Source organism: Benincasa hispida, chromosome 2, assembly GCF_027475165.1.
Source record: "Benincasa hispida cultivar pf3 chromosome 2, pf3_genome.v1.1, whole genome shotgun sequence".
NCBI classification, from domain to species: Eukaryota; Viridiplantae; Streptophyta; class Magnoliopsida; order Cucurbitales; family Cucurbitaceae; genus Benincasa; species Benincasa hispida.
Genome location: NC_143479.1, coordinates 13,545,944 through 13,570,406, shown reverse-complemented (window position 1 = coordinate 13,570,406; position 24,463 = coordinate 13,545,944). Strand labels below are relative to the sequence as shown.

Below are 24,463 nucleotides of genomic sequence, written 5' to 3'. Positions count from 1 at the left end.
TTGGATACTTCTAAAAATGACACATTTCATTTCTCTTTTAAGTTTCATTAGTTATTATTATTGATGATGTTTTAAATGAAAGTCCATAGAAGGTAAAAGAAATATATTTTCGAAATTAAACATATACATTTTTAGTTTAAAAGAAATACCGTTATCAAGTAATTTTTTTAGTACAAGAATGGTAGAGACGAGGGATCAAAATTTCGACGGGTTTAATTGTGTTAAAAAGAATGATTAAATTAGTAGATGCATGTAATTGAGCAGAATAATATAAGACAGAGTGATGAAGTAGTTGTTTGTAGCAATAATAAGATTTGAAAGAAGTTTGGAATTGAAGGGAATAAAGAAGGAGAAATATGAGAATAATAGTGAATTAATTAGAAGGGGGGAAAAGGATTTGAAGTTGTAGTGGTTGGGGAGGTGAAGTCGGTGAAGGCGGCGGAAGTGGAAGAGGATGAGGCGGTGGAGGAGAGGGAATCATCGTCGTCGGAGAGGGCGGTGATGGTGCAGTGGCGGTGGTCCAGATCCTGATGCTGATGGTTTGTGGAAGAAATAGAGTAATGGAGGGGGCGGTGAGTAAGGTGATGGTGATTGAATAATTTGTTGCAGAAGATGCGGCAAAGAACCCAGTTGTTATTCACCAAATTGGTAGCAGCAGCGGAATAATGTGATGAATGTGGTCGGAGTTGGAGACGATATTGATGCATAACCCACCCCGTCTTCTTGGTGTTGCTGTAAAAATCAAGAGTCTTCTTCATTCCCACCAATCGAACTCCAATATCACTGCTTAATATTTCCTTCTCCCACCCTCTCGCCTTCCAGTAACCACTCCGACTCCATCCAACTATTCCCATATTGTTGTTGTTATTATCGACATATTCCTGTTCATCTTCCGCCGCCGCCTTCTTGCTGAACAAGTATTTCTCTTCCTCCCTATCACCACCACCAACGCCGCCGCCGCCTACAAAAACATTTCCAGAAATACCTTACTATATTAAATCATATAACACATACCAAACGATCCAAAGCATAATTAATTAAAAGAATAAATTTACCTGCAGGAATATCCCAAGGATCCAAATTCCAAACACCATTAATGTCTGGAATGATAGAAGCAGGCAAAGCAGAGGAGAACACCTTGCATTTTAGATACTCAAACACGAGCTCTTCTTCCGTTGGCTCAAACCGAAAACCAGGAGGCAATCCCCTCATCGTTCCTTTCCTAATCTAATCCTCTCTTTCCTTACTTCTTACTTCTTACTTCTTCATATATATATATATATATATATAACACATCCTGCTACGCAACAATGGGATTGGGATTGGGATTTGTGAATGAACAGATAAAAGCCGCTCTAACCAAACTTTTCTTTCTCCCTTCCATTTTTAATGACCAAAATGGTGGCCGATGGGACGCCATTCTTTTACTTTAATAATTTCCACCCATTATCTATATCTTTTTATTTTTATTTTTATTTTAACACAAACTAAATCAATTAATCTGTGAATTTTTCTCAGGTCTGTTCTGTGAGATGCTATGGAAGCTTCAATTTGGAGTAGTTAAGTTTTCTTCGCACATTGGGTTTGGTTAAGGATTTTGCAGATTTGCATGTGAGTGCGATTGGGTGTTGTAATTAAGGAAGGGGGAAGTTAATTTTGTTGAGTGGAAAGATGACACATAAAGCTCTTCCTAAGTGCGACTTTGGCAAATCAAAACAGCGGCATACTCTTCTTTCACAAACTTTGTTTTATGAATTATGCATTTTCAATCCCAAAAGTCGGGTCAGAAAGAGAGGATACACCTTCAAAGTTCTTGTTTCTTTTCTTCCCTTATCTATTTTAAATTTTCCAGGGACAAAAGCAGATTTTTTTTTATTTTTTTTTTTTTTAAAAAAAAGGAGCCAAAAAATAAAATACTTCATTGAAAGTTTCCTATAAAAGTCAATTTTCCAATTCTGCTTTTCTTCGTGATGAAGATGTCGCCTTTTTCTTTACCAATTACTATCTACGTGTACAGTAGTACTAAGTAGTAGTAGCAGAAGACTACTTTTTAGTCTTCCAAGCTACAACACTACAACTACCACCTCTCTCTCTCCTCTCAATAGGGCCAACATTGTGCAAATATCTCTACACTATGTCCCATTCTATAAAAATAAAATAAAATACTTTAGGTAAGTGGAAAAATTAAAAGGATATTGTTCTTTTAGAAACTATTTAGGAAAATATTGTTGTTTTCAAGCTATTTGTAAAAATATTGTTGTTTTTTTTTTAAAAATAAGTCAAGGGTTGAAAATTCGACCTTTGAACCATCGACCTTCCTTTTATTTGTACGTCGAACTTTGAACCCTCGACCTTACCTTTCCTAACATTATTATTGAGTCGGTTTAATTATCATTCCGGAGACCTTCCTCTATCAAAAGATCGTATTTCTAAATTTCCATAAGATCCCCCTGGAATTCCTTCCAAAGCTTGTTGAATAATTTTTACGGATTCTGTCATCTCAGCAAGTCTGACTAAATAACAAGCTAATGAGTCTCTTTTTTGCCACTGAACTTCCCAATCAAATTCGAGAGTGAGAGCAAAATTTTGAGCGAGAGCGAGAGCGAAATAGTGAGATTTTGATAGAGAGCAAGAATATCGTAAAAATTTTCCTTTTTTTTTTCTTTTTTAATTATTACACATTCCACCTTCTTCTTTCTAATCCCTTTTTTTTTTTTAATTTTTCATCTTATAAAAACAATTTCTAAAAATATTTTATTATTTTATTTAAACTCTAACAAGAATAAATTAAAAAAAAATAATAACTCATAAAAATAAAAAGAATGTAAATTAAATATCTCATTTATATAAAAATAATTACACAAATCAATGTGTCCCACAAGACGTCGTCGATTTCGAGCTAGTTGTCATTGTCGTCGTCGACTTCGAACTTGAGGTTGCTCGAGTTCTCTTGATGTTGCTCTGGTACCTCTGCAGGCGCTTCATAATATAAATATTCATTATGCTCTCCACGACTCCGACCATGTCCATGCAAGTATGAAGACGAAGAACCAGCCTCTGAGTCATAATGTCCTGAACCAAATACTAGCATCATCATCATCGAACTAACATAATCAGTTTGACTCTACGTCACGTCATAGGGGGCAAATCTTCCACATTATGTGTAACCTCATCAAACTCATCCTCTTCCCGAAAGGTTCTCTACGTCTAGGAGCTGGTGGAGGAACAATAGGTATATCATACATATAATGAATTTCCCTCATATAGCTTTGGTTGTCACTACATATAGCAAGAACCTGGTTCGGATCATTCGCAACCTCACGGAGTCTACTATTGTTCGATCTCTATGAATTATAAAACAATTAGACAACATTTAAAATAAATTTAAATTAAAAAAATTAGATAATATTCATTCATTTACCAGATGACCCACAGCTGCTCCCGGACAAGTGACGTAGCACCTTGTGATATTATTATACCAATGAATATATTCTGGAGTGACATCTGTGTCAAACTGTTCAAGAGAAACCCCCACTACAACAAACCTTGCACCATAGTGCCATTGAACTACCAAATGTGCAACTTTTTCGGACCAATCTCCAATCCTTAGGTCAATATCATGCAGTAGGGGTTCAGTATTACAAGGCGATGGGACATCCTGCTGAAAATCGAATTGTCTCATCACCCTGTTAGGAAGATGCCACTCACCAATGTGAAAACATATGAGAGGACTCATCATCTGCCATATGTTTTGATCATTCGTACAAAAATTAGGCAAAGTATGCACAATAATTTTGTACGACTCCCAAATAACCTGAGACGCAAAATATTATATTATAGAATATTAAAAACAAATACAATAAAAATGTGAATAAAATAATCAATTAGGTTCCTGTTCAGGTTGAAGCAGATCAAACATGTATCTATACTAGTTGACTACATGTGTGGCTGTCCTAGTCACACAAAATTTGTCTCTCCACCTAAATTTTTAAATTGATAATTTAAATTAACTAGATTAGTGATATAAAAATTAAATTGAATTAAAACAACATACCGAGAACTATAGGTTCGTTTAACTAATTGAGCGTCATTAACATGATGTAGTTGTTGAGCCATTGTTGGAAATCGCTCCCAAGTCTATAGTTGCAAAAGTATGAGAGGCTCAGCTATCTCTCGAACCTCAGGTCTTGTTGCTTTGCATAGTTGTCTATACAACCATGCCAAGCATGCTCCACCCCACGAATACTGCCCCGCATCATGGAGGTTAACTAACAGTGGCAAGAACATCAAATGAACAATATGACTTAGTGATCTCGAACAAGCCATCATATCGAGTGGTACTGTTCATGTAACAAGTGGCAAGCATTCGGCATTCCATGCTCGCATTTTATGGCTGTTTGCTCACATTTTAACATGAACTACGAAGATTTTATTGAGGACTACTACAAATTGTCAACGTATGTTGAATGTTACTTTCCTCAATTTCAACCTATACCGCATGAAGATTACTGGATCATGCACCCTAATATGCCTATCTTAATCCATCGCTGTTGAGAAGACCTGGTAGACCGAAAAGTTCAGTTATCACAACGAGATAGATTGGACAGAACCAGCCACTCGACAACGATGTGGATTTTGTAACCAGTTAGGACATAATCAAAGGAAGTATCCTTCATTACTAAGACGGGCTCCAGATAGTTAGGGATTGAATAATAAATAATTTTTTTAATTATATATTCATTTTATTGTATATTTAATTTTTTTTATTATAATTTATTGTATATTCAATTTTTTTTTATAATAATCTACTGTATATTCAATTTTTTTTTGTAATCAATAAAGTTTTACATTATAATAATCTAATATATTCAATTTATAGTATAATAATCTAATATATTCAATTTATTGTCTAATGAATATTCAATTATAGTATAATAATCTAATATATTCAATTTGTTGTCTAATGATTATTCAATTATAGTATAATAGTCTAATATATTCAATTTGTTGTCTAATGATTATTCAATTATAGTATAATAATCTAATATATTCAATTTATTATCTAATGATTATTCAATTATAGAATAATAATCTAATATATTCAATTGTAGTCTAATGATTATTCAATTATAGTATGATTATTAGCTTTTTTTTCTCTTTTTTTTTTTTATATATATTTCTATGGAAAGTTCAAATAAAGTGAAGACTCTCGCTCTCTCCTAAGATCTCACTCTCTCACTCTCGCTCTCTCTCAATATCTCGTTCTCTCACTATCGCTCTCTCCTAATCTCGCTCTCTCCTAAGATCTCGCTCTCTCACTCTCGCTCTCTCTCAATATCTCACTCTCTCTGTTATTGTTGTTATTTTTTCATTAATGATTACTAGCTTTCATTTCTTTTGGAACAATCACAAACATTTTTTTTGATTATGGATCTACTACCAGAAACTCAATGCGTAATCTTAGCATTCAATGTGTACTCCTGAATAATCTCATTTTTCAATTATTCAACCATTTCATTTTACCATGTTCAATGTTAGTCAGATTAGTCAATATAAACTAAATCTCGCTCTCTCCAACATTCTCGCTTTGAATCTCACTCTCTCTTAAAATCTCGTTCAACATCTCGCTCTCTCCTACTATCTCGCTTTAAATCTCGCTCTCTCCTTAATCTGCTTCAGCCCGCTTATCTCCTTAATCGCATTGAAGTTTCAACATGTGTGTAACCTTCGACAACCTAATATACAAAATTTTGTTCGTAGACAAAGCTAATTCGGAATTGTCTTTTATTCCAAGACATAACTTGTATCCATGCGCTTCATATTCACCTTGAGTTCGCTCCCAGAAATATAGCCATCCCCACCCCCTCACGTCAATCCCACAAGCCTCCGTTTAATTCGAAATGATAATAAAATGTATAGGTTATTAAAAGCAGCTCGAGTACACAGATACATATAGTATACCATCTCATTACTTTATTTCCTCTATGAGGGAAAAAGAAAAGTAATAAACCTGCAATCTCGAGTGTGGATGTGTATTGAAACTTCAACCTTCGACAACCTAAGCGAGATTCGCGAGATTTCCTTTGTCGAGGGTTGAAGTTTCGGCTTATGTATTGTTTCCAAGTTTTTCTTTGTTCGTCGAGTTCTCAACGTTCGACCTCCACATTAGTCGAGTTCTCAACGTTCGACCTCTAGCCTTGAACTCCCAAGACAACAATATTTCTCTAATAAGTTTCAAAACAACAATATTTCTCTAATAAGTTTTGAAAACAACAATATTAATATTAAAGGTCCTTAAGTAAGCACTCATTTTTTTTTTTTTTTTTGCATCACACAAATTTTATTATAATATGACATGTGCCAAATTATTTTCCTTTATTTTTTAAAATATTTAATTATTTTTTTGGTACGAGTGATAGGAAGGAAAAGCATAAATATTGGTATATCCAAGTATTACACTTCCGCAAATACTTTCTTTCTTAAACAGCACATTGTCATTGCTTGCCTCCCCACTTTTATCAAGTCCCTTTCCACACTGGATTCACCACATAAATCAAATACAAAAATTGGTACTGATGGTTAAAATCATAAGGCACATTTTTAAATAAAATCTCTAGGGTATTTGTCTCACCAACATGAGTCGAGTTGATATAATATATCAACTCAATGTTTGGCCCACCAACTTTAAATATTGGTGGAGTTGAGTTCTCATATTTTACTAACTCTTCATTCTTCCAATGTTTTAAATCACTCCACCCATCGACACTATTGACGACTATTGCTGCCACACTCTAGGAATCAACTACGAGTTCCGACAATCACCTCCGATAAAAACTCCAATGACCAATTCCAGCTTCGGTAACCACCTCCAATGATAACTCCGGTGACCCAAATCCGATGACCACCTTTTACGTGACCAACTTCGACAACCAATTTCAAACTTTGATAACCACTTTCATAGGCTCTAACAAAAAACTTCGATGACCACCTTCGAGCAAGCAACTCTAACGACCAACTCCAAACTTTGGCAACCACCTTCGACTACAAACTTCGACGAAAATCATTTTTAATGATCAACTTTGACAACCACCTTTGCGTGACCAATTTTGACAACTAACTCCGAGCTTCAAAAACCACCTCTAATGGCAAACTTCATGCTCTAAAAACTACCTCTGAAGACAAACTACAGCGACCAACATTAATACTACCTTCATGCGACCAACTTCAAGCTCCAACAACCATCTTCGACTACAAACTCCAGCAAAAATCATCTTTGACAATCAACTTCAACAACCACTTTCGACTATTATAAGATTGATGACTGTTGTATGTTCTAGTGATGTTGATTATATAAATAGTAATTTTTTGTCGCAATATTTATAAGACGTAGAAGTTTTTAAAATATATTGTTATTTGATTATATTCGTATATCAAATATATGTTAATAATATTTGGAAAAGTATGTATGTAGTTAAAAAGTATGTAATACACAGCAAAATAAATAAATAAATAAAATGAAGATTTTTTTTTCTAAAACAATTTCCAGCAAGAACTAGAGAAAAATGCAGATTTGTTTTGTGATGATCCTCCAAATTTGGAGAAAATGAAAGTGAAATTATTAAAGATATGTGGTGACATTCCATGGGTGCCTAAAATGATGGGAGAGATTCCGTTAAAAAAATTTACGATAGAGTAAAAATATAGAGCAATAAGAAGAAGAGGATGATGAAATTTATGGAGAAAAAATAAAAATCAAAAGTTTTGATTTTTCTTTGGTTTCCTATTTTATTTAACCATATTTATGTAAGAAATATAGTGGATAAATTTTTGTTCATTAGTCAAAAAAGAAAGAAAGAAGGAAAGAAAGAAAATCTTACAAATAAAAAAAAATGTCATTCATATTTTATTCAAACAAAGATGGGTAGAATCCATAGTAATCATAAAACCAGATTATTTAGAGTTAAAAAAATTGCACCCAAAACATGTATATGTGAACTCAGACCAAATAACTTTGCACCCCAAATATAGACATATGGACGTCAAACATCATATCTCAACTTAACGCCTCAAACAGCCCCTCTAAGTTTACATTTCACTTGAAAATGTCTATAAACTGAATAAGAGGAACTCACTCAACAATGAGGGTGTATTTGCCACTTTTACCTCATGTACCTTGTGCTGCATTGTTTTTCATGGAATATGTATGTGAAACTGCTGCTTTTTGCTGAATTTGAAAACAATTGCTACTTGGGAGATACTATTTTGAATGGTTTGGAAACTAAAGATCATATTTTTTTTAATTAATTAAAATAGGTTTACTAGTTGTGTGATTATTATATCTAAATAACTTGAGACCCTTTTTCTTCATTCTGTGAGTTTTTGGATGACAATCTTCCTCATCATGGATTCTAGGACGACTGCTTCATACCAAACAACGATGGAGGTCATGAGTGCTGCTTAGAAGGCCCTCGCCAAAAAAAAAAAAAAAAAAAAAATCGAATACTGTACATCAATGGCCAATACAAAATCTAACGAGACCGAAATGAGCTTTTTTTTTTTTTTTTTTTCATTTCTAACCGACGAAGCATTTCCACTTCTAAAAGATTAAGGAGGAAGCAACAAAGAATCCAAAGACTTATCTAAGCCAATAATGCTGTGAATCATTAATGAAATGGTAGAGTGGATATGATATGACAGAGGAGCTGCTAGAATTTGTTGGGGACAATTGTTAGGAAATTGGAAGATCTTTAGTGTGGGAGAATTTGATGCATACCTGATTTTGTCTAGGGTTTAGGGTTTATTCTTTCATTTGATTGTTGTTAGGTGGGTGTTATGGCCCCTCACGATCACAAGATACCATTATCGGCTTTATTACATTTTACAAAAGTTATGAAACCACGTACTACAGAATAATTAAGCAAATATTGCATTCTATACTGCTGTTAACACTAACAGGCCAAGTGGAGGTAACCTAAAATTGTACAAAATATTCTAACAGTAAATTCAAACGGTTCGTAGCAAAACTTTCATTAGGAGTGATTCAAATTACACACAATTTTGAAAGACAACCAAATCACCCCCTCTTCTTACTCGAAGTATGCCTACGCCGTTCAACCTCTTTTTCTGCAGTGAGGACAAAGAACTCCGAACCAAGCATTTCATGCACATCAACATTCTGAGAAATACTTAGACTAACTGTCTCCATAATGACTTCTACTGTCATTATAAAGCCCAAGCTAGACAATACTCGAATCGCATTTGCAGTTCTGCATATATTCTGTCGTGTATTTAATGGAGTATATACTCTTTCCTGTTCAGCTTTACTAACTTGATCTTCTATCATCATGTCCTCTGTAGAATCAACATGTTCCCCGATCCAGATAAATCCATTGCATCCAAGTATTAAGTCAATACCATACTGCTCCAAATGATGGAAGTGTTGTTTGCGTCTCTTTACTAGATATGGTGAAACTGTTAAAAGCTGACCACGTTCAAGCTGGATACAAACGCACAAATCTTATTCACAAGTCATAAAGAAACAAGATGATATGATGCCAGAAAAGTTATTAGAACAAAATAACCAATAAATAACCATTGCATCAAAGATATCATATCAAATATTAGATACCCTCGAAGATTTTGAACTAATCATACTGAGCAAAAAAGTAAAACGTAACAATTAGACATAATTTCTATCGTTCTGTTTGTTGTAGCCATTCACACCTTAGCAGAGGACCAGTGCTTTTGCATTCTCTACCATCACTTTTCTATTACTATCTTTTACATTTTTGCTTCCCACCCGTCTGCTAGCTCCTCTATATAATCACTGAATATTTCCACCAGTCAGTCTTTTCACCTTAATGACATCCCTTCCTGGGTTTCTCCCTTATTCATGTGCAACAACTTTATCATCATTTCAGCAATTCGTTTTAACCACTAAAATTTGCCCCAGAGGATTCGTCTATAAATCAGTATTCACATGCTATCAAGAAACTTTCTATGGGATCTCTGCCCTAAGAAACCAGTGAAGATGTGGGAGTCGTACAAAATTTTGATTTTAAAACCTATTTTGTTTAAACATCAACAGGAGCTTAAGAAAGAGACTTTTTACCTTCCCATACTTCTGGCTTCTGGCTTGAAGGTGTAGCCCATCATGCTGAAAACCACGTACTTCTGCCTGAGAAAAGGTGGGGTGATGTCAGTGTTTTCAAAGCGCAAGGCGCACCTCAAGGCGACATGTTCCTTGATCGTCTTAAGGCAAGAAGCGACAAAAAAAGACAACACCCGAACGAAGCGATGCGCAATGAATAAATAAATTAATAAATAACATATGTAGAAGTAGAACATAAAATTAAATACAAATGTCAAAGCCTCAACGATTAATAATAGTAATCTAATCAATAAAAATGAATGGAACTCTACGAAATAAAAGCTTTGAACATGATTGAATGTCAAATTCATCACCATCCTCCCCATCTAAATCTAGGTTTCGTTCATTGCTCCTCCTTGGTCATTGTCCTCAATGTCTATGTTAGGATCCTTCCTAACAAGAGCAATACTCAAGAATATAGAATAAACTCAATAACAATTCAATTATAGAATTATAGTAAAATATATTGCATTACACTATAATGTTGCAAGCAAAACAAGGAAAATTACCCAGTAGAACAATGTCAAACCAGCACTTTCAAGAGGGCTGGAAATCCTCTCCCAATATTCCCAAAACTAGGAAATCCCACTAAATTCTTCACACCCTCCTACCACTCCCACTCCTTCTATTTATAGCCATATTCACTAACTAACTTCCTATCTAATTACTCTTATACCCCTTACTAGTACCAATACCAATATTCTCCTAATAGACCTACTATTTCTATACAAGGGGCCTTACAATACTCCACCCTTCGAAGACACCTTGTCCTCAAGGTGTGATTACAAAACACAATCACAAAATTGGGCAACTTTTTTTTTCTTTTTTTTCCAAAAACCATAACCCCAGTCGTGTGCTCTTCAATCTTGATAGAGGAATTCTTCTCTTCAGCTTTGGAAAGCTATTGGATCCAATTAGTTCCCTTTAACTTCAGCCCATAGCCAGGATCATCTTTCTTTAGCCCATAGAGAAGCCCAAGAAAAGAAGCTCCCCTCTTCCTCAGCTTTTGACATGTGTTGAGCCCCATATTTAGAAGAAAATTGTTCCACTTTAGTAGCAAAAAAAATCTGCCCTAAATTACTTCTAGAGCAAAGCAAGAATTGGGCTTCTTTCCCCATTCCCAGCCCATCATCCCAACCAAAATTAATGCTGCCTTTTTCTCCAACTGCTGACCCATTGCTTGATAAAAAAATTGGTTGCATAAAACGAAATCGGCCCAAAAGCCCTTGCTGGCTTGCAGAAAATATTGGGCTTCTCTCACTAGCATATTAACCTACACCTTTTTTTCAGCCTTGGAAGGATAATGGGCTTCTCCTTGTACTTCAGCCCATGAACCAGACACATGGATAATGCTGCAACTTCTTTTAACACCTGATCTCATCACCTGACAGGATTAATTTTCCCACCACAAAACTGCAGCAGTCCCAAGCCTTCATCTCCCTCCATCGCCGACAACCTTCCTCTGCACATTTCAGCAACTTCACCCTCTTCTTTTTCTTCATCCCTGACAACCTCCACCCTCGCTGCCGTATACTACCATCCCCAACTTTTTTCGTCTTCAACGCCATTCTTCCTTCTTCTGGAATCTACCGTCCGATGCCAATGCTCCAATTGTTTGGCCGTTCTTCTCCGCCGCACAGAAACTCGACTCCCGCTTCTATAATTTGACATAAGTTATTTGCTAATGCCTGGCCCACCATCTTCCTCTGCATTTCTTTTTTAACACAAAACTTAATATTTATCCCAAGAAAGAGGATCGGCACCGAGCAACACCCATTACATAGTGCCGCTAGGGTCAAGTTAATCCCATGGGTGTTGTAATTCCATGTCGGGTCGGGTCTTGGATCAAATAATAACCGGGCCAAAAACCCATCTTTTAAATCTCTGATATTTCCTTCTTTTATAGGAGAATGAGCCTCACCCAAGCTATTTAATATTGCCCCATTACCGGAGAACCTAACAAGGCCCAACCCAAATGTAACCACCTTGCTTCCAGAATTTTCTTTCCTCTTACCGCGCACGTATGAGGCAAATTTCCTTCCCACGATTTTTCACAAAGATGGCATGTGTTTCCTACCCTATGCTCCAACTCCGTTCGTAGCTTCATCTCTGTTTGCGCCTTCACTTGCCACCAGCGAGGGCCTCCAATCAATCTCCACCTTCCTTTAATTTCCTTCTCCGACCACAATAGCTCAACCTCGTCTTCCATGTTTAGTACCTCCGATCTCACCGTCCTCTCATTGTCTTCAGCTTGCACAATCGTTAATGAGTCCTTCTGTCGTCGCCGCTTCGCCCGTCGACCACTTTGCCATCTCAGCCAATCAACCGCCAACATCTTCTTCCTCCGCTGCGGCCTATCGTCATCTACTTCTCTAAACCATAACTGTTTCTTTGCCCGAGTCTTCATCTCCGACTACGTTGTTGTTCCTCGTTTCTCTTTCCGCTTGTCTCCATATTTTTCCGTCGTTATTTTTCTCTTACTCTCATTCCTTCGCCTCTAACTTATTGCCCTTCGATAAGTTCTCTCTCTGTTTTTCCCAATCCATTCTCATGATTATACTTCCACTCACTGATTTCTTCTTCTGGCTACCAGTGACCACTTCATTGTCATTCCTCCGCTGCGACTTCTTCCCTCTTCTACCTCGATTTTCCGACCACGTGGATGCCGGTGTACTTTTTTTACCCCATTGGTTATCCTCCCATCCGCCGCTGTGATCTATTTCCTTTCTTCTCAATTGCGACCATTCTTCCTTTGCAACGGTTGACCACAACATTTTTTTCATCTCCATTCGCGCCTTCGCTTGCTACCGGCGAGGGACTCTAATTGATATCCATCTTCCTTTAGTTTCCTTCTCTTTGACCGTCGGCCGCCAATTCCTCTACCATCTCTACATGTCTCTTGAGGTGGCATTTTCTTTGACGATTCGCCTCTGCCCGCCCTTGCCAATGATGTCGACAACGGTCTCCCCCATCCTTTTCTCTTTGTTCCTTTTGGAACTTGCAGCTAATGAACCATTGTTTCTTCCACCAGGGCCGACGACCTCCCCTTGGACAACCAACCTTCGACATGCCAGATGCAAACTCAGCCTCTCTGATTACTACCGCTGAACTCAACCCCGATACAAATCTACCTTTCCGATCCTTCCCTTTCCAACGGTAACTCATTTTGATCCCTTCTATATCTTCTCTGCGCTTTCGTGTTCGCTTCCTTATCACATCAACACTGCAATTTACTCGTTCTCTGCGTCTTTGTTCCTCCCTCTTTTTTTGCTTTGCTATGCCGAACTTTGCTGATGAGTCCCTTTTTCTTCCTTCTTGGTTGATCGATCGACTTTACTCTTTTCTGGTGGTGCCCTCTGGTAAGATCTTCGTCTTCCAGCCACATTTCGAACTCGATCGGATAATTTTCGAATAAATTTTTCCTTCTCTGCTACGATGATTGTTGATCTTCTCTCTTTTCTTTCTCTTTCTCTTTCTCTTTCTCTATCTTTTGTTGAGACTCCTTGATCCTCTATTGTATTACCTTCATTTCTCTCTGTATGTCTACTAATGCTTCAATCAACCGATCATGAATCATTTTTGAAATTGATGTTCCCGGATGAACGGCTCTGATACCAATTTGTTAGGATCCTTCCTAACAAGAACAATACTCAAGAATATAGAATAAACTCGATAACAATTCAATTATACAATTATAGTAAAATATATTGCATTATACTATAATGTTGCAAGCAAAACGAGCAAAATTACCCAGTAGAACAATGTCAAACCAGCACTTTCAAGAGGGCTGGAAATCCTCTCCCAATATTCCCAAAACTAGGAAATCCCACTAAATTCTTCACACCCTCCTACCACTCCCACTCCTATTTATAACCACATTCACTAACTCTTCCTATCTAATTACTCTTATTCCCCTTACTAATACCAATACCAATATTCTCCTAATAGTCCTACTATTTCTATACAAAGGGCCTTACAGTCTAATTCCTCCTCATCGTCGTCGTTATCTTCATCACTAACCACTTGTATAGTTGATCTTTGCTTTTGAATTCTAAAAGTTGTGGCAGAGGTAGTTGACTTTCCTTTCGATCTACTGTATGTGATGGGTTCTCTAACACCACTAGCACGAGCCACATCTCTCCATGTGAGGTCCTCACCATCAAAAACTAGCTTATTGTCAACTTTAGCTTCATTATTTTCTTCATCCGATGTTCCGACCAACTATTCATTACTCTTGTCGATATAATCTAAGGAGATTGAATCAAGTCGGTCCCTTAGATCAAAGCGTTCTTTAAGTGCTTGATTATACTTTATATAAACCAAATCATTTAAGCACTTCTGCTCCAATCTATTTCTCTTTTTTCGTATGAATCTACAAATTATTAACCAATATAGAGTTACAAATATATTTTAAATCTTAAATTAATAATGTAGAACATAAAATAATCACTTACGCGTTCAAAAACACTCCAATTGCGCTCACACCCAGAAGCGTTACAAGTTAGATTAAGAACTCTCATGGCTAACTTTTGCAAAATTTTAAAGAAGCCTACCATGATGTTCACACATTTTGACATGATTTAGAACTTTAATACTAAATATACTTATATACACTATAAATGTAGTAGGAAATGTCCTTACCTGGCGTCTTAACTTTCCTCGTGTTGATTGCTAAATCAATCTCAACATGCCTTTAGCTTCAGAATATAATTCTAACTCCACTATGCTTTGATTTTGATAACTAGTATATGGTATCAATCTTTGCACAACTTTAAAAAGACCACACATGACTTCAACATCTTGAGTAATTCTATCATCGTGGTCACAGAAAAGTGATGGATTCAAATAATATCCAACAGCATGTAAAGGTCGGTGAAGACAACAATCCCATATTCTATCAATAATCTCCCAGATTACCTTGTACTTCATCTCATTATCATTAAACCCACTCTTAATGGCCTCTTTTGCCATATCTATAGCCTCATAAATATATCTCATTGCAAGTTTATCGCCATCGACTAAGTACTCGAACTAAGGGTCTAGATGTCTTTAAAGTATCGACCATTAAATTCCAAAAGGATGACATCAAAACGGTGTCGACTGCTCTCTTTCCCTTTGGATCTTTTGCCCATTTGGAAATAATCCATTTCTCAGAAATAAAATCTTTCTCAAATGAGCCTTATTCTTATGGGTACTTGCTAGGGTCAAAAATGATGTTGCAAAACGTGTAACCGCTAGTCTTACCAATTCATGTTGATGGGTGAACTCTCTCATCATGTTAAGTACGTACAAGGGATTATAAATAAAACCACTAAGTGTTATAACCCTTTTAAGACATCTTTTGATCTGATCAATCTTCCCAATATCCTCCTTTAATATCAAATCTAAATAGTGGGCAGCGCATGGTATCCAATATAAATGTGGCCACTTTGGGGCATCATCAATCACAACTTGGATAACATTCTCTTCTCCTATCTTCTCCACCATGCCATCTAATAGTTCAAATACTTTTTTCTCCAATTTTGATATAGGAAGATGCATCAATTGATTCCAAAAACAATGTCCCAGCAGCAAAATGTACTAAAGAGTTTATCATGGTCCTATCGCCTATCAATCCATTCATCATACATCAAAGAGCAACCATTTCTTTTTCATTCAGCTTCATGGTTACTCATTAAATTTTTTGTGTTCTACTTCCTTTCTCAAACATGTTACTCTTGCCTCATGATAAGGAGGTATCAACCAAGGCCCAAAGTGTCATATGGCTTCAACCATTGTTTGAAAACTTTTCAACCGAATTGTATTTGAAGGAATACATGTTTGATAAATCGAACGCATGATAAATTGAACGGTAGCATTTCTCCCTTCTTTGCTGTATTTTCCGACGATGGTTGATTGCTTCATCTTCTTTAATCTATTCTGATCATTGACGACCTTCGTTGGATTTGGTTACACAAATTTATCCATTGCTCCCTTAGCTCATGGGGGCTTTGCTTGCGATTGCGATTGAATTGCTCGTTTTTTAGATGCTCCAGTACTTGATCCACCAACTTCCATCTCATCCTCCATTAATAACATTCAAATCATAAGCACCATAGTCAAGAGGGCATTACTTTCCTCCCTCTTTGCTTTTGTCTTCGTTTGATACTCCTTCATTTCCTCACTTACATTAGGTGGACATTTTAAGCGCACTTTAACATTTCGATTTCCACCAACTAAATGTTGTGTTGCCCGACAAATGCCACCCTTGATGTTTCCACAAAACATACATTTGCACATGTTTGTATCCTTTTCATTTTCTAATATCACATATTGCCAACTAGGATGTTTGCGGTTTTGCTCTCCCATCCTACTATAAAATAATAGAAACGACACCTTAAAAATCACCTAGTGCTACTGTCTACAATACTACAAACTATAATTTTAAAACTTAGCTTACCAAAAAAAACTCAATCGGTTTTTCAAGTTATCAACTTTTTTAAAAAATAAAAATACACCAAAAAAATTTTAAAAACAAATGAAAATAAACCCAAAAGAACTAACCTTTCTTGGAAAAATATTGAAGTATCTGCCGCAAAAACAAAAACCTAACCTTTTTCAAAAAACAAGTTGAACAATCTGCAGGAAAACCACAAATCAAAAAATTGTTTTTTTTTTAAAAAAAAAAAAAAAATCCACTCAGAATCTGCCGAAAATCTTTATACTAAAAAAATAATAAAAAACTAACCTTTTTAGAAAACAATTCGCCGAAAAGAAGAATAATGAAAGGGGGAAAAGAACTGATTTTTATTTTTTAGATGTATCCACTAAAATCAGAATCTGCCGGAAAGAAGAAGAATGAAAGGGGAAAAAAATACTAACCTTTTTTGTGAATATTTTACTCCTTTGAAGTGCAGCCAAGATTAAGAAGTTGAAGAACTGAAGAAAAGCTTTTCCTTTTTTTTGGAAGTCCCTCAAAAGCTTACGATGAAAAGGATAATTTCAAACTTTGCAGAAAATAGCTAACGTAAATGAGGAGAATTGGAAGAGTCACTAACATGTTTTCCTTTTTTGTTATTTTTGCATGATCACAGACGGCTGTATAATATTAGGTTGAATGGTTATGGTCGGCTTGTTTACGTGGGCTTTAGGTTATAACATTGTATTGGTTTAAATGTGAAAAATTAAAAACTACAAAAATTCCAAATATAACTCAGGCGTGCCTTGGCCAAGGTGCAAGGTGCACAAAGGCGCCACTGGGCAAGCACCTTATTCAACTCACTCGCCCCAACTACATATGAGGTGCATGGGCCCCTAGGCACCTCGCCTCTTGCCTTAGGCATGCACCCAAGGTCGCCTCAACAACATTGGGTGATGTTATTTTTCCATAAATGGAAACTTATGCATGATCAATTACTGATCAGAGTGGTTGTTATCAATTATGGTGCATGGTTAACTGAAGTGCCAAAGTACATCTCTTCAAGCCTTTGCGAAGGCACAAGGCTTGACATGATTCTCAGGGAGGTGAGAAAAGAAGCAATAATGGATATATATTGCATCACTTGCATAAAGTAAAAGGAGAGAAAAGTAGAAGAAAAATCTTTCAAAATGGCACTTCAAGATGCACAAACAGACACTTGAGTTAAGGCACCTACAGCAGCATTAGAATGTCACGAAAATTTTGGGACCTTGGTGAAGAGCAACAAAGCACGAAAGAAAAAGGCACTAAAGCTAAGCCTAAGACACCTGGCCAGAACCAGGCAAGGTGCCAAAGATGCATCTATCTATCTAACATGCCGGAGCCTATGCACTATACTTTTTACAAGTCCATAACCACCCTTCTTTGGCTTAATGGTCAAGTGGGAAAAACTTAAGATTTCGGTTCTAACTCCGTGGTACCCACCAACCACATCCTATGTAAGAGCAAATTTTTTTCTTTTATATCTATTAATTAGTGCTCAGGCTAGCTTGGATACACTTCATCTATTCTCACAGGCTAGCTTGAAAATAGGAAACTTTCTTTCCTTTTACTCTAAAGATATTTCCTTCACTGTAATTTCCTTTCTTTTTTATTTGTTTCCTTACCCTCATTGTTTATTGGATAAGAAACACACTCTCATTGTTGCTGTTGATACATTGCCTTATTCATTTCCCCCTCTCTTTAAATTTAGGCTGTAACCACCGTACAGAGATTAATAAGAAATATTTTGTCAAGCAAATCTTCAGGCTAACTAAGAATTGTCAACCCCCTACTCCGTCTGCCCCTTCCCCCAAGAAAAAACATCAAAAGTTTAATTCTTCAAAAATGTAAAAAAGTATAGGAGAAAACCTTATATTATATGTATGGCACTTGAGAAACCATATACTTATTCTGATGGAGATAAGTGAAAGTAAAAGCTATAAAACTTACACAAATAACATCATTTTCTTCAAAAATGCTCCGCATGTTGAGTTCATCAACTGCAGTTCGCCTCCTCTAGAAATAAAAATAATACAATTAACCCAGAGTTACAACAAATGCAACCACTCTTTGGAAGGAAAAAAGGAAGAAAAAGAGGAGGAGGAAGATCAGTTGCAGCAATTTTGCAGTAAAATTTTCTATAAAGTTCAACAGAAGACATAACCAAGGTTGTTAAATAGTGAAACGAAACGTGAATCGAAATGATATTATAGTGAATTGTGTATTAGAACGTATCGTGTATCGTAAGTTTCAATTTGATACATTATATTAAAATATAAATATAAATAATAAAGCAAAAAATAGAAAAATAAATAGTTCAATATTAAAAAACTTCAAAATATTGTGCTTGATAGCCGATTGCCTTCCTTATTATAGGATAACTTTTAAAGGGTCCAAATTAATGAAGTTATTTATACTTCTTAAGGAGAAAAAAAAACAGCTGGCCAACATTAAATAAAAAAAAACAGAATAGTCACCTTATCACGAACATGTGTTTAGAGAATGAGACCTTGTTTAATTGGTATTTTAAATGTTTATTCATTCCCAATGAGAGTCTTCTCAATTTTCTTATTATTTTTCTTTTTTTAATCTCTTTCTTCTTCAACCCTCTTCAACTTCTTTTAAAAAGAAAAAGAAAAAGAAAAAAAGAAAAAAACCCTCTCCATCTTCCCCACTTCCTTTCTGAAAGACTCCTAATGTCAAGAAGAATACAGAACAGACCTATAATTCAAGCATTTAAATACATCCTTTCTGACAGCCCACTTCCTTTTCGTTCTTCTCCTCCTCTAGCTAACAAGGGATATTCTTTTGCATTGTTGTCGACCTGTTCACTAACAGCCAGCAACACCTAACATAGTGTTACCATGGTTTTTTCATTCTTTTAAGTTTTTGATTTATTGATTCTTGAATCACAATGTTGCAATTCATGATGATCCGTGCTATTCAAGATCTTGAATCGTACGATACATCTCATTTTCAATTCAAATCCACGAGTTGAATCGTTTTTCCTTAGTTTCGTTTCGAATCGTACGATATGAATCGTGTATCGTACGGTTTTAATAACCTTGGACATAACTAATTTACCCTCTAGTGCAACAGTATGGACCATAATTTCCATAACAAAAGGGAATTCTCCAATACCTGAATACCATCGGGCAAGTTCATCGAAGAAAGCATCAAAACAGCATATTGACTATAATTTATATCCAATCTCCAACGTTTTGGAGCAACCTGAATAAGATCGCATCAAACAATAAGAAAAAAAGACGAGGTGGGTGAGGCTTTGTAACACATTTTCCTATTTACAACATCAAAAGCATGACTCCCAAATAAATTTTTCTTGTTTATTTTACTCACCAATGTTTCTATGTTACATTTTCTAAAAACCCAAAAGAACTAACAAAAAGCATTTGGTTTTACCTCTGTAACACGTCCCACCACGATATCACCAACCTCCGGTTTATATCTAGTAACCAGTACAGACAATTATTATTACATCAGAAAAGAGATAATAACAATAAATTACAGAAAGGGAATCATTAAACTATCGTCCAGATAAACCAAATTACAAAGTTACATGGACAACCTGGCACGTAAGGCACGTACATAGATAAGCTTATTGACTCGCTCAACCACTCCACAAATAGTGGCAACTACTTCTCCATTCAAGTCAAGGGTCCCATGTCCCCTGTATACAAATTTCAATTATATCTTAATGCATATAATCCCCTAGCAAGCAAACAATCCGAGCTTCTATTATATAAGGATGGTGAGGAATAATATACTTGAGGACACCATCCTCGTAATTGAGAGGAATAGTATCAGCAACTATAACCGAAGCATCAGAATTGGCCTTTGAAGAGAGAGATTCGAGCGTTTCTCGGGCTTTCTGGAGCCGAATATTCTGGGTATGATTCAAAGAAATCTGTAGACCTCTCATATCTGCATTTAGATAATTTCTAGGTTAGAACATGGATGCTCATTACCAAAATCAACGTACTATAATGAAATATTTGCAAACATATGGCACGTGATAAAAAATAAACAATGGTCATCAATATTCTAACATCATCATATGAAATTCATTGTTTTGTTCACTTTTGTATGCCCATGTATTCTTTCATTTTTTCTCAATGAAAGTCATTTCTATAAAAAAAAAAAGGGAAGACAAGGAGAAGTGGTGGACCAACAAACCAAGTGCAGTGATGACGGGAACCACAAGCCAACCAGGTGTCATCTATGTAATGACAACAGTGGACTTGAAACAAGGTGATTTGGAGACGAAAAAGTTTAAAATGTGGACAACCAACAATGTCAATGGTTGCAAAAGAGGGAGGGGAGGGAAAAGAAGTGGACCAAATGGTTTGATGATGATGTTGAACATACCTGAACGGTAGCAATAAAGATATAGGTCTGCATTGAAGAAAACAGAAGGCAAGGGAAATGAAGGGGAAAAAACAATGAGTCTAGGCAAAGTGGTGTGATGACGATGATGAAGAAAGTGGTGAAACGACGATGATGGCTTCTTAGCAGGAGCGGCAACAAAAATATAGGGTTCTTTGTGGAACCTTTTTCCCTTTCTTGTTACCTGTTTTGTAAAAAGTTTAATTGCAAGTGGACAAATTTCTTCTTGCTCATTTTCTTTCCAAAATAGCATAAAATCATTCTCACAAACATGTATGCACTTATAACCTAAACTTAAGTCCTGTGATGCCTTTTTTGATCATAATATGATTTTGGAATTTTGGTACCATCAAGTAAAGCTTCTTTGAGTACTTCCAATGACATATCAAATGACAGGCTCCAATGATTAAGTCTATTGATGTGCATTAATTTCACCAAAAAAGTGTAAAGTAGAATTTGTCATACATTCAAGATATAATTTTTCATTAACCTCATCAAATATTGATTTAAACTTATTGCTTCAACCTCAAATACTATCAGTCTATCACTTGTTTCAACCCCGATGAAATTCTTGTCACCACGATGTTCAGTGCCTCCCCCATTGGTCAAATCATTCGACAATTCAAGCACTAGTTCCTTTTGTGTTTTATCAATTTCCGTAGGTTTCTCAAAAAAGACAAATTTGGAGTTTCTCCATGATAATATCCATCTATTGTAGGTGGCAACTGGCAACCATTATATACGTGAAAAGATCATTTTCAACGTCGTTTCACTATGACATTATGACAATTATTGCACGGGCAACATGCAATCCCTTTTTTATCAACATGCTTCCTATCTCTTTTTAAGATTTCATCCACAGAAAGTGATAGGATTGAGAAACTTCATAGAAAATTCCTTTGGAATGGGCACAATGACAAAAGAGGTATAAACTCTATCAATTGGCAACAAGTTCAGCTTCCAATTACCAAGGGAGGCCTTGGCTTAACTGACTAGAAATAAAGAAACAAAGGCCTATTGGCAAAATGGATTTGGAGATACCAAATCGAGACAGATGCTTTGTGGAGGCACCTTATTGATGCTAAATATGGCTCACCTCTCCATCCCATAGTAGATCCATCAATCTTTTCAAAGGCCCATGGAAATAATGGCTGATTTGATTCGTGATAACATTGAGAAGGTGATTGGAAATGGTGAGAAAACATCATTCTGGAACGACAATTGGTTTGGATCTATCCCTCTAAAGACCACTTTTCCTAGGTTATATGCTTTATCTAGGAACAAGAGGCATCTGTTGTCAATGTTGGAACTCAACCTATCAAGCATGGGATCTTGATCTAAGAAGGCATCTTAATGAGGTCAAAAAGATGAATGGACTACGATGTCCTCCATTCTGCTTGCCCCCGGCAACCCCGCGGATAATGACACACGGAGATGGAAATTGAAAAAATCTGGTAAATTTACATTGAAATCGATGATCCTTCATCTCGCTCGAAGTGATAGCGACAATAATGTTGCCCTACAAGCATATTTGGAAAGGCCCCATTCCTAAGAAAGTTCAATTCTTCCTTTGGGAAGAAAGTCATAGAGGCATCGATATCGCAGATGTTCTTATTAAACAGGCCCCTTGGCTGATTTCGACTCCTAGTTGGTGCGTCTTATACCATAATAGTGGGGAGACTATTATGCACCGTCTCGTTTTCTGTGAATATGCCCGAGCCTTTTGGAAAAAGATTCTCACATGCTTCAACTACCACATGATCTTTCCAAGCGATCCTTTCACTCTTCTGAGCATGCTCCTTATTGGCCACCCATTCAAAAACAAAAAAGAGATATTCTGGTGCTTCATCATCAAAGCCTTCTTTTGGCTCATATGGAGCGAGTGAAATCATCGTACTTTTGAAGATAAGGAATATGATTTCACCCACTTCTTTGATCATCTATTGTATATATCATTCGCTTGGTGTAAATTCACTCAACATTTTTGTGATTACAATCTTACTTCTCTTGCTACACAATGGCACAGTATTATGTAATCTCTTTCACGGCTTATGTGCCTTTTTGTAATTTCATCCCATCAATGAAATTATTCATATGTTTCTCATCAAGAAAAATAATAATAAAAATTTTAAAAATATATATCAGCATGTTTCTTTGTCAAACTAATAAATGATCTTATTCAATCAGTATATTCTATTTTCAAATTTTATCGAACTTTAATTCATATCTTATCCTATAAGAAAATATCAAATGGCAACTTATCATGAATTTATTTAATACCATTAACTTAAACAAAAATATACTCCTAATATATATAACTAACTTCCAACATTCGATAAACACTAGAATCATCAATAAACATATGAGTAATCACACACTCCAACTAAGAGAATAATAAACTCCAACTAAGAGAACAAGATCAAAGTCTAAAAAGCAATATTTTAATCAGATTTTAATGTTCAACAGGCTCATTAGCACAAATATCATAATTTAATCACAAAAATCATCTAAAAGGAACTTTAATCACATACTGACTTCCAATTTGCACTTAAAACACACAAAGTAACCTCGAAATCAAACTTCAAACACATAGTAGGCTCTAAATCACAATTGAAGTTACATTTTGAACACATAATAAACAAAGAAAATTTTTAACTTAAGACTCGATAACGAAGTTAAAATCTTCCATAAGCTAAGAAAAATACAGTCAAATTCTAGTTTAATTACAAACGTCAAATCATGCAATAAGCTCCAAGTAAAATTTAATCACTTAAATAAACAACAAATCACACTTTGAACGCACAATAAACTTAAAATCATAATTTAATCACACTTTAATCAAAGAATAAGTCACAAAGAAAAAATTCATTGACATAAACAACATTCAAATCATATGACACAAATATTCTCAAAATCAAAATTTAAGCTAAAAAAAAAACAATGCAAGAATCTACATACCTCCAGCTACTCAACCAAAGAATGAAACCGAGCTACCATGGAATCTCTGAACAAAAGAAACAACAAACAGATGAATTTCTAGTCTCTTAACTCCCCGGAATCAAAGGCAGGAAAGGTGGAGAATGGCGTGATATCTCACTGATGACGGCGGCTGGCGGCTGACGGCTGACGTTCGTGATGGCCCGACGGTATGGGCAAATGGACAGAAGTTCACCGTGGGCAGCTAGGATTTATTGTCTTCCCATATTGCCACGCTTGGTGAGGTTGTAAGTTGTAAGTTGAAACCGCAGAGCGCAAAACAAACCTAGCCCATGTCCCTTTTTTCTTGCTTCCAGCCTTTAAAGTATGGGCCCGGCCCAGCCCAAATCCAATCTGCCCCCTTTTCAGCCTTTGAAGAATAATGGGCTTCATCCAAGTTATTTTAAACCGGCCCATTAAATGATAACTCACGCGCCTATGTTTAAGAAGCCCATCGTCACATCCCTTTCCAAACCTTCTGATGTCACGTAATT

General features: G+C 36.0%; 2 protein-coding genes across 3 annotated transcripts; both read right to left on the bottom strand.

Moving 5' to 3' along the window:
• Positions 1-231: 231 nt before the first annotated feature.
• On the bottom strand, positions 232-1,558 carry LOC120071614 (NAC domain-containing protein 83-like). The gene is made up of 2 exons (XM_039023962.2): positions 1,056-1,558; positions 232-961 (listed from the first exon to the last, which is right to left on the bottom strand). The coding sequence occupies exons 1-2, from the start codon at positions 1,210-1,212 to the stop codon at positions 378-380; spliced, it is 741 nt and encodes a 246-aa protein (XP_038879890.1). The 5' UTR covers positions 1,213-1,558; the 3' UTR covers positions 232-377.
• A 7,345-nt stretch (positions 1,559-8,903) lies between these two features.
• Positions 8,904-24,262, bottom strand: LOC120071294 (exosome complex component RRP4 homolog). Of its 2 annotated transcripts, XM_039023486.2 has the most exons (9): positions 24,091-24,262; positions 23,952-23,997; positions 20,375-20,531; positions 20,176-20,277; positions 20,010-20,055; positions 19,731-19,820; positions 18,540-18,605; positions 10,112-10,177; positions 8,904-9,496 (listed from the first exon to the last, which is right to left on the bottom strand). In XM_039023486.2, exons 3-9 carry the CDS (start codon positions 20,527-20,529, stop codon positions 9,074-9,076), a joined length of 948 nt encoding a protein of 315 aa, XP_038879414.1. In that variant the 5' UTR covers positions 20,530-20,531; positions 23,952-23,997; positions 24,091-24,262; the 3' UTR covers positions 8,904-9,073. The 2 variants fall into 2 exon arrangements, with proteins under 2 accessions (XP_038879414.1, XP_090166838.1); XM_090310712.1 differs by having other exon boundaries at positions 23,952-24,246.
• Between the last annotated feature and the right edge of the window lie 201 nt (positions 24,263-24,463).